Source organism: Ambystoma mexicanum, chromosome 1q, assembly GCF_040938575.1.
Source record: "Ambystoma mexicanum isolate Mex_15411 chromosome 1q, UKY_AmexF1_1, whole genome shotgun sequence".
In the NCBI taxonomy this organism is placed as follows: Eukaryota; Metazoa; Chordata; class Amphibia; order Caudata; family Ambystomatidae; genus Ambystoma; species Ambystoma mexicanum.
The window spans coordinates 787,665,054-787,684,982 of NC_090922.1; the positions used below are offsets into that span (position 1 = coordinate 787,665,054).

Genomic DNA, 19,929 nt, shown 5'->3' on the forward strand with positions numbered 1-19,929 from the left:
GCAGATGTCCAAGGCCAAATGATACTGATGTGTTACTATGTATCAATTACGTGCTTTGTATAGAACAAATATACATACAATATCAGCCAACCTGTGTTGGTACTAATTTATCAACCTCAGAAGGATGAGTTGGTCTTGTCGGGTTTCGAACCTGCAACCTACAGATCAAACACACATCGCTGCAGCGAGCACTCTAACCACTGAGCTATCTTACCAGCTATAGCAAAAATGGAAATTAAACGTCTGAATGTTCTCAAAGTCAGAAAGCAGATTACACTCTGTAGGTGATACCATCAAGCTGTTAAAAAATGTAACAGCAGGCACGTTCATCTGCAGGTCTGGTGCAAAGTTGGCCAAATATCAAGCCTGCGCAAGTCTACTTTTCAGGCTTCAAAGGTTGACCTCAGACAGCATCCCGTACTCTGGGCACTCGTTACCTCATACATGCAAACAAACATCCTGAACAGCATGCCATGGAGATGGGAAAGAGAGACGCATTACAACAAGGCATTCATTGTGGCACAATGAAATCAAGGGCCACTTTATGTGCTATGGTCAAACATTTCTACACTCTACACAAGCTTTTAGGCACAAGGATTTTGTCAAGTGACCGAGGACACCGAGATGGAATGTCTTGTGATGATCATAACAGAGACAGCAGAAAAAAAACATGCTGTAACTGCAACTTGCAAAAAGCAAAATACATAGTCCAAAATGGATGCTTATTCTACGTTAAATAATTTTTTGGAGGCTTTTGTCTGCATTGTGAATTTTAGGTCTTTAATAACAGACTAACTCAGTGACTCACCCCATGAAGTGTGCCTGAAATAAACCTTTGATGAGTCTAGCAATTATTGTATCCCAGAAAGACAAATTATTTGTTATTCCTATTCTTTCTTATTTAGAGTCACTGCTCAAATGTTTGCACTTGTGGAACCCCCCTTTTTTTTTAAGAGGCCTGAACAAGACAGCCAACCATTCCAGAAACAAAGAGCCACATGACGGAGACCCCAGGGGTACCAATGATGTCCGTACTGTCGAGGTAGCCATGCCCCTGGTGGAATGGCCCCTTAAACCTTCTGGTGGATCCTTCCCTGCCAGCCTGTAACATTCTGAGATACCCAGAATTATCCATCTCGATAAGATCTGTTTAGTAACAGCCTGAGCCAGTTTGTGGCCGATGTAGCCAATGAAAAGTTGATCATCAATACAGAGTTTTGGCAGTCTAGATATATTAAAGCTTAAAGCTCTAAGGGGGTCCAACCTATGTAACCTCTCCTCCTCCTTGTTAGGATGAGGTGGGAGATAGAAAGAAGGTAAAACAATGTTCTGCCCTATGTGAAAATCAGAAATGATTTTGGGTAAAAATGAAGCTTTAACTCTTAGAACAGCCCTATCCTTATGAAAGATAGTAAAGGGTGGCTTGGACGAAAGTGCCTGCAACCCACTCTACGGGCTGATGTTAGAGCTACCAATAGAATGTTTTTAAAGGTTAACAACCTTAAAGGACATGAGTGTAAAGGCTCATAAGGTGCACACATTACGAATTTTAGAACCAGATTAAGGTCCCAAACTGGAACCTGGAAAGGAGATGGGAAGAAAAAATTGGTGAGCCCCTTTAGAAATTGTGTCACCAGTGGAATTCTGAAATATGAACATGCCTCTGGTAAGTGCTTAAAGATGGACAGCACCACCAAATAGCCTTTAATAGTAGCAATCTGGAGCCCCAGATTGGCTAAAGATAGTAGAAAGGATAAAACATCCAGTGTTTTGACATAGAAAAGGATCTACCTTCTTTTCTCTGCACAAGTCGCAAAATTTATTCCTGCGGCAATGGTACACAGACTTTGTTTCTGGCCTTCTGGCCGAAAGGAAAATCTCCATAGCATCATCCGGGAGGTCCCAATTCTTGTAGCTCAGCCTTTCAGAAACCAAGCGTGAAGGTTGAGTGTTTTGACCTCTGAATGGAGAACCCAACCCTCCTCTCGTGGGAGAAGGTCCTCCCTTTGTGGAGGACATATTGGAGGGCAGATGGACATATCCAGAAGGTACGGGTACCACGTCCTCCTGGCCTAATCTGGGGCAATTAGGATCATGTGTTTACCAAACTTTCTCAACCTCCTGATTGCGTGAGGAATGACGGGGACTGGAGGACATGCATACAGGAGTGGAAATTCCCTAGAGCTCCTCTTGGGGGAAATTCCCTAGAGCAGTACAGTTCGCACTTCCGGTTGACACTGGTCTTGAACAGATCCACTTGAGGGGTTCACCCAAGGGTGAAGATCTATTGAAGGACTTCCTGTGCTAGTTCCCACTCATGTGAAACTGTGCTCTGCCTGCTCAGTGTTTCCGCTGCCGTGTTCTCCTCTCCGGCTAGGTGAACCGCTGATAAGAAGATTCCTTCTTCAATTGCCCAGAACCAGAGCTGCATTGCCTTTCTGCAGTGGTAGCACCCCTACACCTCCTCGCTTGTTGAGGTAGTGCATGGCCACTGTGTTGTCCGTCATTATCAGGACATTCTTTCCCCGTACATAGGGAAGAAAGGCCTTCAGCGCTAGTCTGATTGCCCTCAGCTCAAAAAGATTGATAAGTAGAATGGACTCGGAGGGAGACAAACAACGCTGACTGTCGGATCGTTGGTGTGGGCTCCCCAGCCTGTGAGTGAGTTGTCTGTAGCTACTGTCATCTTCGGCCATGGTTGCCAAAAAGGTTCTCTCTTCAGAATGTTGTCCTCGCAGTCCCACCACAGAAGATCCTGTGCGACCCTGCTTAGAACCTGAAGTAGGTCTGACATCTTCCCTGAGAACTGGGAACATTGAGTCCTGAGAGCCCATTGAAGGGACCTCATTCTCAGGCAGGCTTCTGGCACCAGAGAAATGCAGGATGCCATGAGGCCCAGCAACCTCATAAAATCAAAGGCCGGTAGACACTGGGTGCTTAAAAAGTTTGTGACCATCTGTAGAATGTCTTCAGCCCTCACCTCGAGTGGCGACCTCTTTCCCAAGGACGTATTCAGAACAGCTCCGATGAACTGGAGTTTCTGAGAAGGTGTCGTATGAGACTTCTTGTAATTGAGGGTGAAGCCCAGTCTGTGAAGGGAGTGGGAGGTGACGTTGAATTGATCCAGGACTTGTTCGTGAGAACGCGCCCTGAACAGCCGATTTTCCAGGTAAAGGTAGACCTGAATCCCCCCCTCTCCTGAGACTCACTGCCACTAACGCCATCAGTTTGATGAAAACCATTGGGGCAAGGTCAGCCCGAATGGCAGAACTCAAAATTGATAATGGGAACCACCAACTGCGAACCTCAGGTATTTTCTGTGCTTGAGCTGGATTGGCACATGAAAATAAGCATCCTGCAGGTCCAATGACACACCAATCCTGCAGTTGGAGGGCCTGAAGGATCTCAGAAAGTGTGACCATCTTGATCTTGTCTTTCCTGAAGAACTTGTTTGAGTATCTCAAGTCCAAGATGGGTCTCAGTCCTCTGTCCTTTTTGGGTATTAGGAAATAAGGGTGTGATGTCTTATTTGTGTGGGGTCAGATGGGAATGGGGAAGGTCCGGGCCCGGGTTCCAAGAGGGAGGAATTACTGGGCTCTCTGAACTCAGAATGGCCCGGTAATTCCTCATTCTGGGAACCCGGCAAAGGAGCCCGGTTTGGCGGCAGCCATGGAGCTAATAGCTCCATGGCTACCGCCAAACTCGGAATGAGGCCCCAGGTGTTTTAAACCAGGGTTCTTCAACCTTCGACTCTCCAGATATTTTGGTCTACAACTTCCATCAACCCTAGCCAGCATAGTCAATGGGGATGGTTTAATGGGCGTTGTAGTCCACAACATCTGCACAACCAAAGGTTGCACACTCCAGATTTAGGAGGTTCTACTACAAAAGTACATTCATGGTTCTTGCACCATAGCTGGGTGCCGAACACAGCAATCCAAGTGCTCCTAATTCAGTAGTGTAACAAGTGTTCTTAACCACGGCACGTTTGGACACATTGGTGCACTGGATCCCTTCAAACCCAGCAATACTGTGTTTCTAAGAATCTGTGGTGTGGGTGATGCCAACCATCACCTGCTGATAGGAACTGGGCAATGAGAAGTACACTTTACATCAGTTTTGCCATTTGGTTTTCACCTTTGGGAATATATTATTTTGGGTTGGCATGTGTTTGATGAATAGACCTGTTCTCTTGTTCATTTCACTCTTACCATTGTGTGCATTTTCACTCCTCTATTCCAGTGCCCCCCATCATCGGAGTCAGCTCGGCTTCCGTCAACGTCATCGAGGGCCATCAGCTGACCCTGCCTTGCGTTATCCTGGCGGGAAACCCTCTGCCCGAGCGCCGGTGGATCAAGAACAATATAGCGGTAAGACATCTCTCGATCACCAGGTGGCATTTTCCCTGGGTCGCCTTTTTGGGGGTTGAGGGTGGGGGAGAACAGGGTCAGGCTATAGTGTTTGCCACCATGGCACGTTTTGTACTGCGTGTTTCCACTCATCAATGACAGGTGCTTGCGTTATGCTTGAATTGCAACTGTGAATGCTATGTGTATTTCAGTACTGTGTGAATCTGCTAATTGATACGATATGATATCATTTATTTGTATCGCGCCCATACACAAGTCTTTCAGAGCACGCCAAGGCAAGGAAGGGGAACAAGGGAGAACAAAAACAACGATCTTACTAGGCCCAGTGACATTGAGAACATGCAAGTGCAGGATAGAAGGGAGGGGGGTAGGAGGGGAATAGAGTATATTGACTTTGTTTTTTAGTAGCATGCAGAACCCTTATATGTATCAACACCTGTGGAGCTCATCTAGCAAAACGCTGAGTACCACACAAAGAGTTACTCATGATGCAAACCAATGTTGACAGCACATGAATGCAGAGGATCAAAAGTGGGGGTGGGCTGTCAATCCCACTTGGGCAAGGTACTGGATCCCGAAACATGCACATCTACACAGGCGCACCCCCAAACATGTACATGCGTTGCACATTCGCATGGATAAACATGCACATACATGTGGCAACAAAAACATGCATACATTTAAAAAACATACGGACATGCAACACAGGCATGAATATACACCATTCATATGCATGCGCGCACACAGACACACACAAACATGTAACCATGAATATACACAATTTCCCCAAAAGTGTAGCAAAAGTCTACAAAAAAAGAATGAGAAACATCTCTTTCAGGATAAACATTTGCAAAAACGGACACAAACTGGCTTAACCTAAGTAGGAAGTAGGAAGTCCAGATCTGGTGTTTTTTTTTTCAATGTATTCCCTGTATGGTTGTTGGCTGATGAATAGAGGTGGGGAGCCAATGACAGCTTGAGCCTGGTTAGAGCCAAAGGCCTGGCTCTAGCTCGGCTCAAGGGTCTTTGTGAAAGTAGAGACCAACTGGAGCCGAGCTAATAATCATCTCTTCATCCTCGGTCTCATTCACAGTGGAAACTAAAGTTAGACTGCCACCCAGTGACAATTCAAAGAACTGCATCCAATCGGTGGTCAGTCAAAATCTCGAAAACAAAATCTCGAATACAAAAAGGCCGAAAAATAAAATATCGAAAAAAAAAATATTGAATTTTTTATTTATTTATTTATATATGTTTTTGGGGTCAGGTAAGTAAAAAAAAGGGGTAAAATTAAAAAAAATGAAAAAAAGGGGGGTTGGGGGGGGAACCCCCCCATTTTGAAAAAAAACACATTGAAAAAAAAATTCGATATTTTATTTTTCGGCCTTTTGTATTCGAGATTTTGGTTTTCGAGATTTTTAAATTCGGTATTATCACTATGAACCCATCCAATCATCTACTTGCACAGAATATTTTATCTCTGGCCAGGACCTGCATGTTGGTGCAGAGGGAGCATGTGTGCTCTGAATCCTGCAAAACTGGAAATTGTGCAGCAAGAAACCCGGGACTCCACACTTGCCCAATTTGTGCAATAATGGACAAATCACTAAAGCGGAGTGAGGCATCTTTCCTTTGGTTGCCATAGTTGGGGTCTCTTAGAAGTGATTCTGTTAAACGTGCATTGCACAAAAGGCTGCACTTACATAAAACATATGAGACAACCGCGTTGGTTGCAAAGATGATGATAATATTGATAATTTATAATGTGCACAACGCAGGCTGAAATATCCCAAAACTTGCTAATTTCTCTCCCAACACAGCAGTTAAGAGATGATGCTCGATACTGTTGGGATACAGGGTTAGCTTGGGGCCTTTTCCTTAACTGTATAAGGAGCCTGCCAGGACAATTCATTTTGCTATCCTTATGGCTATGGGCAGTGACCGTGAGGTCTCCAGATAAAATCTCATTTGGAATGAAGAGGTCGGAAGTCACACTGGTCTTGGGCAATTGGGATATGATGATCTCCACCTGCTACATATCCATTTAGTTTGTGTTCTCAATCTCCCACCATCCAGGGCATGCGGGTGCTGCCTGTTGCTCTCAGTTGTGCCTGTGCACAGCTCTCCTAGGGTTTAATCCTGCTAAATGATTCACACAATAACCAGCTCCAAGTCTGTGTGAAACAATGACTACAAGTAGCTGACCTTTGTACACAGTTTTGCTGTTGTGTGTCTAAGTCTTGAAAGCAAAGTTGCAAAACACAGGGCATTGTTTAGGATGACATTTCTTTACACATGCAGTTCCATTTCCATTCAGGATGATGAAAATAAAGTTAGAATGGCTGTTTTTGCTTAACATAAGGTTTTATGTATTTCTCAGGTTGGTTTCCTTTGTTATTTGTGTACATTTTTGTTCATCTGTATGGAGCAGATATTTTTTTAGCTCCTTAAAACTGTACATCAACACACATTTATATCAGCAGGAGATGAGAGGCTATGTGGTCAAGTGTCCAAAATGCAGACTGGGATCAAATCCCATTTTACAGTGCACGTGTGTGATCCTGGACAGAACATTTAATTTAACGATGCCCCTATCTTCCAAAATTGGGAGGCCAGGTATAGGTTTACTTTTATAGTGGCAGGGCGGCCGGACATCAGGAACGGGGTTGTGTTGTGATGGTTGAGGAGGCAGGATGACAGGTATGGGTTTTGTGTTTGTGTTTCAGGGTGGGGAGGCGGATGGCAAGTTATTCGTGGTTTGCTGGCTCGGCTTGCTTTTGGCTCTTAGAGCCCGATGGCTCGGCTCTGCTCTACCCATGAATTCCTTGGCTCCCCCACCTCCACTGATAAACCACTTTCATTCATAGTTGAACAGGGCACCCTTACCTTTCTTTGAAAAAATTCACAGAGAAGTCATTTGGTGACTTGCACTGAGTCATAAAACATAAAAGGGACAATGCAGAAAAACTGTTTTTCCTTTTGCCTGTGCACCTAGCACATGAATGCTGAGTGTGCACTGTTTCGCAAAAGCCCATATGTGCACACAGAGGGCTGTGCACTCCCAAGTTCACTGCTAAGGAACCCGTCGAATGTGGAAAGCGACGTCAACGCTGAAGTGCCGACCAAAAGCATCCCTGGGGTTTCCTCACACCGACCACATACCGCCCCGAGGAAGAGCTCCCCCTATATTTGTGAGGAAAAGTATGTCAAAATGGCGCATTTGACAAAATATGTTTTTTTTCTATATTCTGATAGTTAGGATGGCGCTCGATAGCATTAGAGCCAGGAGCAGCCAGAATTCATCAGTATTATGTTGCTGTTCATTTAGTTTATTCCCCCCGAATAATGAGTAGGAAAAACATACATCTATTAGCAGAAATACAACCGTGCCAAATAGTTGCACTCTTTCCTGGCCCTCTCCACTGCTACACGTACCCTCACCAGGGGAGCCGACTTATGAATTTCCCGGGGGGGCCCAAATACAGGAAGTGACATCACTGGCAGTTATAGGACCACACATTTGCATGTAGTCGCCAACTTGGTGCAACGGCGCGCTGGGTGGTGGCGGCGCACGCAGCGCAGAACAGTGGAAACATTGGCTAGCATGTACTGCATATACTAAAGTCAAGTAAGAAGGAGATTTAAGCCTTCGAGTTGCATTACAGTAGGCCATCACTGCCCCTACTCCACCCCTCTATAATCATCCAGGTTGTAGTAGCCCTCAAAAGGCAGAGCAACACAACTAGGATGGGAGAACGAAATGCCGTCCCATCCTGTGAGTGTGTCAAGCATCAGAGCAAAAACTGTTTGGGTGCCTCCTACTTTGGAGCACAATCTCACTAATTTGGTGCAAATCTCGCAAGTGGGAGCATGGGAATCCCTTGCGTGTGTGTGGGCTGCAGACCCTGGATCACATGCTCACTTCTTCAGTGTGAAACTCTGGCCAAGGCTCTTTGGGCAAGCATTCAGGATGGGTCTCACACCTATAAACATTGTGATATATTGAGTGGGCACCTCACTCCTTGGAGCATAGTATCAACCGTTGCTGTTAATCTCACAACTGAATGTACAGTTGCACTCTTGGTCATTTCAGTGACCCCATGTATATTAATGGAGTCAGTCTCCCATCTGGGAAGACAATTATATTTCTGTTAAAACACTCTGAATTGTCACTCTAGTTTTCTCGATCTATAGATCCATACCATATTCATTCATTGTGTGTGCAGGGGTCATAACTTGTGTCTGAGAGAGCTCATTATTTCATTCAGGAGAGATAAAGGGGTAACAACCCCCTGTATGTGGGATCAGGCTCATTTTGCCCCATGGCCCCTCCAGAAGGAGTGAGCAGGTTTTAAGACCCTGCTGATTCTGCTATCCGACAGGCTCGATCCTTCTATCCCTTGCCCCATCACGGCTCCCAATATCCTGAGTGGCAGCTTATGGACAGCAGGCAGCTCCGGTCATGCCTGTTGCCAATTGAATGTAGACAGATCTACTATTTCGGCACTGGGAGAGAGCCATGAATCCACATTGGTGGTGAAGAAGCACCCAACATACAGAACACAATGGTATAGTGTTGCAGTCCTGCTGAGAAATGACAATTCCGAGCATGTGAGCAGTAGGCTGGATCAGTGCTGCCCCATAAAAGGTGTAGAAGCCTCTGTGGGAAGTGGCAGTACTGTCCCAATGGTGAGGAGTGTAGTATTTTCACATTAACTATGCTTAAGAACTTTGGGTTATTGAATAGTGCTGCTACATTCTGAGTAATTCCATCCCTTTAAATATATGAGCTCTTGTATAACCACGACAGTGTTGAGTTATTCTGATGATGACAGACTTGCTCAATAGTTCTGGTTCTGTATCATTAAATGTACTGCAGATCTTTAGAGTATCGGAAGGATAGCTCAGGGGCAACATGCTCGCCTTGGAAGCAAGACGACACAGAGCAACACAGGTTCGATCCATCGGTCCGCGCAACACAGGTTCACTCCCTCGGTATGCACAACACAGGTTCGCTCCCTCGGTCCGCGCAACACAGGTTCGCTCCCTCAGTCCGTGCTTAGAAACCTCTGGGTAGTACACGCATTATAAATAACCAATTAAAATAAAAAGAAATACATCTGTTGAGAAGTGCTGGGGCCTTGTCAATAAGAGTGTAGCAGCTCAACTGAGAGGTGCTGATGTTGTCCCATCAAAAGTATAGCAGCCCCACTAAGATGAACTAGAATTGCCTCAACAAAAGCATACTATTATCGCTGAGTAGATTCAACAATTATAGAAGCCCTGTTACAGCAGTACTATCCCATCAAGAGTATAGCCAGCTAACTGAGGACTACCAGCATTGCCCCATTTCAAATATGGCAGCTCTTCTAGAAAGTGCTGGCTCATACGCCTCTGCTCCCCGCCCATAGCAATCACCCTCACCACGTGCACACTCAGAGACATGCAATCAGTCTCATTTTCCCTCTCCCTGCCCCTCCTCCCTGCCCCCTTGCCAAGAGGGGTGCACAGATGTACAAATACCTCCAACCCAAAACGATTTTTAGAAATTGAGGGACAGACTTGTTTTGCATCTGTGTCTCCATTTCTAAAAATCGTTTTGGGTTGCATGTACCTGTACAACCCGGTGCACAGATGTAGAAGTATACCCAACCCAAAACGATTTTTAGAAATGGAGGGACAGATGCAAAGCAAGAGCCTCTTGCTTTGCATCTGTCCCACAATTTCTAAACATCGTTCTCCCCCGGCTTTTCCCCGGGCCGCCAGAGAGAGACACAGTATGGATGGAACAAAAGGCCATCCATACTGCGTCTCTTCTCTCCGGCCGGGGGGGGCTCAGCCCCGACTTCATTCTGCCGGGGGGGTCCGGGCCCCGCAGCCCCCCCGTACTCGGCGCCCCTGACCCTCACTGCGCTAAAAGAAAGAAAACGCTCGAGTGGGTGTCTGCATTTCTGTGGGGTGTTGCATTCCCAGCTCCAGGGCACAGGAGGCAGCCCACTCCAGCCCCCACCCCGGCGGCCTACCCGGGAAAATCCCTGTTATCCTGGAGGGGGCCTGTTTTCTACTGCACAATATGGGGGATTTTGGGGCATCTGTACTTGGCAAACCACTGAGGTTGTTCATATTAAAAACTTACCAGGAAATTAAATTATATTTTATTTCTATCGCGCTCGTACACAAGTGTTTCAGAGCGTGACCAGCCAAAGGGAGGGGAGCAGGGGAGAACAAAAACAGCAATCTTACTAGGCCCAGTGACATTGAGAACGAGCAAGTGCATGGGAAGGGAAAAGGGGGAAGTGCATGGAAGGGGGAAAGGTGGAAAGTGCGGAAAAGAGGAGAGAACCGAATAATAAATAATAAGTAAAATAAATAAATAAACAGTGGTAGTGCAGCCAGAAAATGGCAAGTGCTAGGTTAAGCAGATAGGGTATATCTGATAGGTGCAGAAGAAAAGTTAGTGGGGGACTGTGTATGGGACCCCTCTCCATCTCTGTGGGATGGAACAGCCTATTTCCCAAGAGTCACACGTGCAGTAAATTGCTTTAGTGTTGTGTGTGTGTTGATCAGGTTTTTTTGCAGCGTGAAAAAGTAGTCATTGACCAAACAATATGTGTATCACAATTGGAGCAGCCCACACTGAGATCCAGCCCGCAAAACTAAGGAGCGTAGCTGGTCCGACTAGGAACCCTTTCACACAAAACAAATCTATAAATGATAAAAAATGATGTATGTGATTTCAAGAGTGGGAGTGCCCGCTAATAGGCAATGGGGCGATGGGGAGTCCCCTAATTGTCCTGGCCCAGACGCCATTTTATGATGCAGAGATAAAAGTGGATGCAATGACCACGTGACCATGCTTCCTCGTGTGTCTATGGCAGATAAAAGGGATTACAGTGACTGCTTCTAATAGAAAATCTAAGCAGTTATAGCTGGGGGTGGGGGGCAGAAACAATATTTGTACGCAAGGGGCGTAGGTTCAGTTTGCTAGGCCTGTTACAGAGGCACACGTGATCATGTTCTTCCCTGGAGTTGCAGGTGTGTTGTGAAGGCGGCTGATTGCTGTAGACAGTGCCTTCAGAACTCAGTAGACATTCCTTCTTGAACTGCCCTGCCCAATGGCCGAAAACCTTTCATGCTGAGAAAATCCCTTTCTCTACCGAAATGCAACTGGTGCCTCTTATCTGGCCCAGACTGAGGGGAGCGGGGGCGGGCGGGGTGCAGATACGGGCTAATCCCTGCTTTAATGGCTATTGACAAAAAGGTGCCTTCTCTTCCTTCAGCTGGTGTCTAACCCATACGTCAGCATCCGCAGCGATGGCAGCCTGCACCTGGAAGGAGTCCGCCTGCAGGACGGCGGCGAGTACATCTGCATGGCCAGCAACGTGGCGGGGAGCAGTAACCGCACCACCACCCTCAATGTGTACGGTAAGTGGTGCATGTTTATCGTCACAACCTGAACACGGCAGCACCAGTGCAGACCGACGCCATCATTGTCTCCAGCGAATTCGCCTCAAAACTCCAGGGTGGTTTTTAAAACATTTCCCTGTTTGTCAGTCATAATAACTAGATACCCCTGGGTTTTGTGCGCTATATAAATGTTTAAATAAATAACAATTAAATAGATAAATAAATAAGTGACTTTTTATATAGCCTGGTCGAGGATGCATCCGGGCGGGCACATCAATTGTACCCACGCTGCACAAAAACAACGTGCTCTTCTCCCTAATCTCCCTCACGCGATATCATCACTTTCAAAGGACTCCTATTTGCAAATCCCAAATACAATACAGTTCCATGACACGACAATAATTGTGAATTAAGTTGGTCTTTTCCGATGAGTGCAGCCCACTGCCTATGCGAGGAGGATCTGGGGGGCATCAATAAGCAATAAGAACTTTTATTAGTCATCTGCTTTATATATAGCAAGAGGACATGTTTTACTTTTTTTCCATGCATGTTTTCTCTTAAGAAGTGTCTCAAATACTGTGATCAGGCTCCTGGAATGAACATATGTCTCAAAGGCTTTTATTTGGAAGAAACTGATCCAGGAAATACAGAGGGCCTCATTATAAGTTTGCTGGTCCAGTAACAACGCTACCGGTAAGCTTGCCGGTACCTTTGTTACTGAACCGACAAACTATGAGTTCTGCTTGCGGGTGCCTTCCACCGCGATCAGAGCATGTCGAATGCACCGGTGCCATTCTGTATGGTGCCAGTGCATCCGACCTCCCCATTCCCATTGAGCCCTATTGGGCTCAAATGGGAATGGGGGAGCATTTTTTTCCGACGCCCGCAAATGGTCAATTACCGGGACCGGCAGGGCCGTAATGACCCGGTAATTGCCCATTCGCAGGTGCCGGCAAAAATCTCAATTTGGCGGCAGCCTGCCGGTTTTACGGGCAAGGCTACCGCCAAACTTGTAATGAGGCCCATAGACCCAAAAAATAACTTCCTCGGTGCTTCACTTTATTTTGGAGTCATTTGCATTAAACCTCCTTTTCTGGGATTAGGTTGGCCCACCTTTCTAACTGCCACTACTGCAGTGAAACCTGAGCATAAATGTGGCTTCAGCTTTGCATAAGGCACATCAGAAATGCATAAGGGACCTAAAAATCAATGCCCTCCCAACTGAATAGATCTGAAGAGATCCACCCCAGCAGCCCCTCCATTCATACCGCAGTGTTAGGGCATGCTTCGGGTAACTAGGCATGAGTTGGCTGAGTGTCCCCACACGCGAGGGAGGATGGGGTCTGCATAGTTGTACGTATGTGCCATGAAGGGCCTGCTACTACTTATGTTACGTTAAGTTGACTTTTACTGCGCACCGTTACCATTAGATGACCAGGTGACTCGTGCCATTGGTCCGCTAACGCCCCATGTTTATGGTCCATCAAAAACACATCACTTGGTAAACGTACAACTACCAGGTGAGCAAAGCTTTGTTAATGAGCCTGATAGAGATTCTCACCAGGACATTATCTACGAACTTCCCCCACCTCGTTTATCATTTTCTTCTGACTCAGCTGATGTTTTTATTAGGCCCTCTCAAACCAATCTACCAGGGGGTCCTATTGATTCTGTTGAGAAGGAATTGCAATCCCCATGCACTTTTCCAGTGATTATCAAAATACTTGATTTACTGGATAAGGGACATGATTTGACCCATTTAGAACTAAAGGACGTAAAAGGGATTTTGCACCATCTATGTTCAAAAATGGATAAGATTGAGGGGTTTATCATTGCAACTGACACTATAAGATTGATTAATAGTCAATCCACTCATCTGGCTCCTGCTCAACTCGAAAAGGGAACTCAAGTTGGCCAGGAGGTAGGATCTATCCCTACCCAGCCGCAAGTAGCCCCCCTTCCTAATTCATTTTGCCACTGTATGTATGAAATAAAAGAACTTAAAGCATCAGTTGAGACAATGAACCTCACAATTTCTTCCCAATTAGCCAAGTTAGTTCCACTAGTTGACTCCCTGGATAGTCCCTCAGCACTAAATGAGCAGCAGCAGAAAGAGCAAGAGTTTTCCCATTCTGAAGAGAATTTCTCTTTCTTATCACGTCGTGCAAACAAATCACACATAAGAGCACTGAAACTAAATGCTGAGAGAAGAAAGGAAGCTATGGTAAAAAAAAAGTCCTCCAATAACATGGTTAACAATCTGGCATCATTGATGGTCCTGATACTTTAGGACAAGAACCGGTGATAGTAATCTCCGACAAGGAAAATTTTAATATACAGCAACTATCAAAAGAAAGTCAGGAAGCACTTGTGCCGACTCCGAGTTTGAAACTAAAATTGCCTACAAAAACTAAAAAAATTGAATCTAGTGCTAAAAAGCAATTGGAATTAAAGAAATTGACAAACAACAATCTTATTCCAACTGAGACAGTGGTGAAAATTAACTCGGATATTGCTGAAATAGGAACATCTGGAATTGATGCTAAAGAGATCGAAACAATTTCCCCTCCAAAGTCTAAATTAAATTTAAACAGCTACTTTCCGATCTTGGGAAGAAGCTGTACGACCAGGAAAGATTCCATACTCGAACAAGCTTGCTCTAATCATGAGCTTAAAATCACAAGTGTGTCCAATTTATCTATGAAAAAATCATATAGTGCCGCATGCACCGAGGTACATGAGGCACCATGTTGTTCAGGGACAACGTTAAAAATGAATGAGACTAGCAATACTAAGCCTTCATGTATGGTAAATAGCAAGGGTAAAGTCACTCAATTAGACATTGTATTAGGGCAATGTAATGCCTGTCCCTCACTAATAACAAATGATAAAGGAAACATTTTTCTACCAGCAAAAGAGTCGACCATCGTACCCCTTGCCTTCTTGCCTTCCCTAAATCAAATCATACAACTGATAGTGAGGCAACAAACATTACTTTTTCTCCTAACCGTATCTCAATACATGGTCCAGCACTTACTAGATTTCTACCTGAGAACACCGAGAAGGCTCTAGTGACGTCCCATCAGGACTCACTAGAAACATTGAGGAAAGCATTTCAGGATGGTATGCTCAATGTTGAAACATTAATGAAGGTGTTACCTCCTACTCCATCGAAAATGGTTAAGGTGGAAAGGACCCGTCCACCTCCTGTGAAACAGAAAATCTCAGAGAATTCCCAACATGACATATTGGAAATCCTAAGAAAGGCTTTATTTGATGGCTCTTTGAATTTAGAAACACCTCTTAATGCACTACCGTCTCTTCCATCGCAGACAGCAGGAGTAGAAGTTACTTTCCCTATATCAATCGAAGAAAAAAAACGTGAGATTCCACCCGACATTGTGAAAAAACCTTACCTCATTGGCCTTGCGCATTAACCGATCCTTCATTATGGCCTTATTCTCACGTATTCCTCAATTGAGAATGGTGAAATCAGGGGATATTTTGAGAGTATCCATAGCTCAGACTGACAATTATAGAGCTATATGTTATCTGGGCTCTGAGACTATTCTAAAGTTTCTGTGGTTCAACCGTGAGGAGTTAAAAAACCAATGATTCAAATTATCAACTTTTGAAATAGAATCAACCGCTAATGACTTCCTGGCATATTCCAGTCCTGCTCTTGCTGAGACCGCAGGGTCTGTTGAAATCGATGAAAAATCTAACCTAAGTGCTGATTGTGACTTGCATGCGTTACTAACTCAGGTAGCTTCGACAAAAGGTATTCCATGGCTGGAACCAATGATTACCGCTATTTTAGGGTCCAAAATCTCATCTTCTACCTCATAGCAGCCCGAATGTACCTTCTTAAAAGTCCTTTCATGGAATTCATGTGGTTATGTCAATGGGTTGGTTTTCATCAATTTTGCCTGAGGATCAACCGACAATCTTAATACTACAGGAAACCATGAAAATGAGCTCTTTTTCTATACCAGGATTTACTACATATTGTATGTCTGCAAGGAAGCCTCTCCAAGGACGACCGAGCATGGGCCTCGCAATAGCAGTCAACAATTCGGTCGATCTACACTCAAAGTGGATATGGGAATCAGTGAGCTTATTGGGTGTATTAGTGGAGACCTTCTCGACTAAACACCCGCCAATTCTAATGATATCATTATACTGGAATCCCGCCAGTGTCACGATTGATGCTATGTTGGATGAAATTGATGATTGTCTGGAAAATATATCCAGCAAACATCAATCCCTTGAAATTATCATTGGGGGAGATTTTAATTGTGATTGTACAGATCCGACTGTATTTGGAGCATCCAAATCCTCCCAAATATCATGTGGAAGGGGTGCGAAATTTAGAGGCTTACTTTATTATTGGGACATGGATCTGATTGTAAGTGACGATATGAAGTCACACACTACATGGTCACTGGGTTCTAAAGTATCGACGATTGATTTCATATACGCCACTCGAATCCTTGCTTCTCTTTCATCACCCTGTAAGAGGATTCAATTCAACACTACAGCCAGTCAATGCCTAGTCTGGGATACTGAATGGAAACACTTATTGATATATCTTTATGTCCAGTTCATGAGTTCTGGATGACTACCCCTATATAACACCCCTCTCTTAGAATCCCCCTGACCCCACTGAGCCAGGAAGTAGTTCTGTTTTGCAAGTTTAAAAGGTTTATTTGAGAAATAAGACAACATATAGATACCACGCTTTTATAATAAATTAATAATCGATATCGCTCTTATAAATATAATGGTAATCAACAATGGGTAATCTGACACTAGCACACTTATTTATAATCAATAAGGAGTTAGTATAGGATGGATCAAGTAGCAAAAATAATTTTATGATTTCAAGGGAAAAGCAATGAGGAATAAAATGCAGTACCGATATACTTGAGATGATTTTAGCAAATGATAATATAATCACTTTTTCTCTGGCAATTCACCCCCCTCCCCTGTGCAATGTAAGACATGCAAGTAGATGGAAAGAGGAGCACACAGTTCTCAGGAATGCAATCAAATACAATACAAAATTCAGTTCCCCCCCAGCAACCTTAGAGAAAACCGGTATGAGTTTTAAAACACAGGCCCAAGTGCTTTTGAATGTGGTGGCAATGAAGTGAGAAATGTGCTGAAAATGCTTTTAATGCCCTTTAGGAGGTTCAGGGTGAGTGAGGGATACTTGGGATGAGTTCAGGCTCACTTTAGCAATGATTCAGAGATGGTGATTAAGAGGCAAACACATTTTTAGCAAGGAAAGAAATGGCTGCTGATGGTTACACGTGGCTGGATAAAATTCGTGAGTGCGTGAATCGTGATTACGGCAAAAGTATAAGGAGTAGGAAGTCGGTTCAAGGCTTGTTGGAAAGCTTAGATTCTATCCAGAGATATGAACGATTTTGTAAAGGTGGTTTTTCGAATTTAAAGTAAACTCAAATTGACAAGTGACGGCTATGCAGCTGCAGAATTGACAAGTGACAGTGGTGCAGCTTTACAAAATGACAAGTGACAACTTCTAGGAGGCAGTTCGGGTTAGATCAAAATAGTTTGGATTAGATTATTTTAAACTAAGAGCTTATTTCTGTCACAATCTGACCTAAGTACTCACAATATATTTTGGAAGGACTGGACCTCGTCACGGATCTGATCAATCAGGCTAGCGGCACTTCACAGCGATCTGGTCTCTGGGCCTGCGGTTCTGCATGGTCTGGTCTGGTCTGGTCTGGCACTGGTCTGGTCTGTCCGGATACAGCGGTCTCTGCACGGCTCCTGGATCTCTGCACTGGTCCTGGCAAAAGTTCTTGGCAAGGGATTCAAGCAGCTCGCCCAGCTGTGAGTAGCTTGCAATGATTTGAGGCCTGCTGCAGAGAACTCAGCTTGTGGTTTTAGGCCTCTGATTTAGGTTCTAAAGTATAAGTTCTAGGTTCTGGAGTCTGTAGCTGGAATCAGTCTGGAACTGGTATCTTCTGGATGTTGTGTGGTCCGGCAAAACGCTCCGCAGCAACTGGATTTGACTGTCTCTACCTGTCCCAGTAGTCTCTTTTTATGTGTTTTGAAAATGGGTGTGTGTCTGGGCCTAGCTAAGCCTGCCCCTCTCTCTCTACTTGTCATTGGCCCAATTCTCCCCTCTCCCATGATTGGGGGAAGGAAATGTGAGTCAGAGTGATGCTGTAGGTTATATGGGTCAGAGGATCCTCCCCTGGTCAGTTTGCCCACAAATCTATATTTGATTCAAATACATCCTTCCCAGAGATACAATTTGTTGAAATTACATGTGCACATTATATATTCCTTATGGTCCATGCTTGCCCGCCTCTGATCTTCCTGGGGGCTTGCATTCAAAAATGACAACATTTTGCGCTTTTTAACTGGTTTTGCAATATCGGACATTTACCCAAATTTACACACATGTGCGCAAGGAGTATGGACATGAATTGATGAAGTGTCAGATTTTTAACATGCAGACATTTGGAGTGAGACCCTATTTTCCACTAGCAACCCCCAGAATACACCACAGGGTCCTAACGCATCTCAAAATGTTCACAGAAAAATCACAAAAATAATGATATTACTTATAAAATTCTGACAAGTCCGCACTATGAGTTATCTATCTTTTTAAAATTATGCTCTGGCCCAGATGGGTGTGGTTTAGGTTCCAAAGCACATGGGGGAAGCTTCTGCCTGTCCCCGCCTCCAGCTCGGGTGGCTCCCAGAGGCACTCCTCCTCCCACTTCTCCCAAGAGGAAGCCACTTTTACCACGCCCCCAATATAACATTTGCCTGAGTCCAGGACAGGCCTTTGTTCACCTCCCTGTAGTCCCCAGCTGCTCCACCCCTAATCTAATCAGAGAGGTGACAACTCCTTTTGGCAAGGGGAAGAGTGGCTGAGCAGGTTTTAACTCCTGTGGGGGTAGATGTCAGGCAGAATTCAGTTTCATTAAGCCAGGTTTCAGCTAAAATGTCACTTTTTGTTCCCCAGTTTAAGTCAATACAATTTTTACATATGCAGCTAGAATGCTGATTCTAAGTTCAAAACTATGACATTTTAACAGTTACAAACTATGTGACACTCAAAAGTAGGTTACTCAGTTAATTTAAACATTTCGATTTTGGTGGTTTTAATCCAGTTTCAGTTAGGCTGCTGACATTCATAGCTCAGCCAGTTTTGTTATGAACATTGTTTTGGGCTCTTCATCTTCCCAGATTTTGTATGCACACATACTTCATTCTGCCAGATGTCCGCTGGTGTTCAGTGAGATTTTTGGATGTGTTGCAATGTTTGAAAATAGGCATTTTGAGCTGGCATTCAGAGAAACCAAAGGTAATTTTAAAGCGTTTTTGAGCTAACAGGTGCTGCTGTTTTACCTTTGGCACCCATTCCACTCATGGCACCCTGGCCCATCATGCTCGTACTGGTGGGTGGCAAGTTAGGCAGCCATTTTGGTGTACGCACAAACTACGTGGTTCTCCTGGATTCTGGTGCACATGTGGGCTTTTTGGCCATCTTGGATTTTCTAAGCCCACAGCACCAAATGTTGCAGCATGATAGCTCAAACGTGGGTCAGGACACCCAACAACCCTTACAGACCAGTTGCATACTAACGAGTGATCACGCACAGATTTCTTGTACGCTGAAAGTGCAATGTAAATGCTTGACCCCTGAGCCAGCTTTGGCTTTAGTAGAGATTGATCGCCCCCAAGTTTCCATTAGATGGAGTCAAAGCCTGTGTCATCAATTTGGTAAGCACGTTTTGCATAAAATACATCTATTGTGTCAGTCAAATATCAAAATTAAGACACCTTCGATACATTTTTACTTTGAATTGATCAATAATGCACTTGCTCTCTTTAGTAAAAGGTATATTAAGGAAAACCATCTCCATCCCTTTGATTCTACCTGCAAGCTGTTAAAAAGAGAGAAAAACAAGCCATTAAGACAACTTAAAATAACTGACCAGGGAGTATTGAATTGTAGAAACATGCGGTTACAAATTTTGAAGGCATACAAACAGAATCTCAGACATGCTTGTATTCTAAAATATAATAGGGAGAACTGTGACCTGATAAGAGCAATATCATCATATGACACTCACACAATTTGGTGCACAATTAAAAGCGG

General features: G+C 44.4%; 1 protein-coding gene across 2 annotated transcripts in view; it reads left to right on the forward strand.

The window, feature by feature from the left end:
* HMCN1 (hemicentin 1) overlaps nucleotides 1-19,929 on the forward strand; it is a 1,785,366-nt gene that overhangs the window by 516,107 nt on the left and 1,249,330 nt on the right. For both annotated transcript variants that reach the window (XM_069641364.1, XM_069641365.1), the window contains exons 18-19: nucleotides 4,243-4,370; nucleotides 11,651-11,795. In XM_069641364.1, the coding sequence (XP_069497465.1) occupies nucleotides 4,243-4,370; nucleotides 11,651-11,795 (273 nt within the window). The remainder of the gene's footprint in view (nucleotides 1-4,242; nucleotides 4,371-11,650; nucleotides 11,796-19,929) is intronic.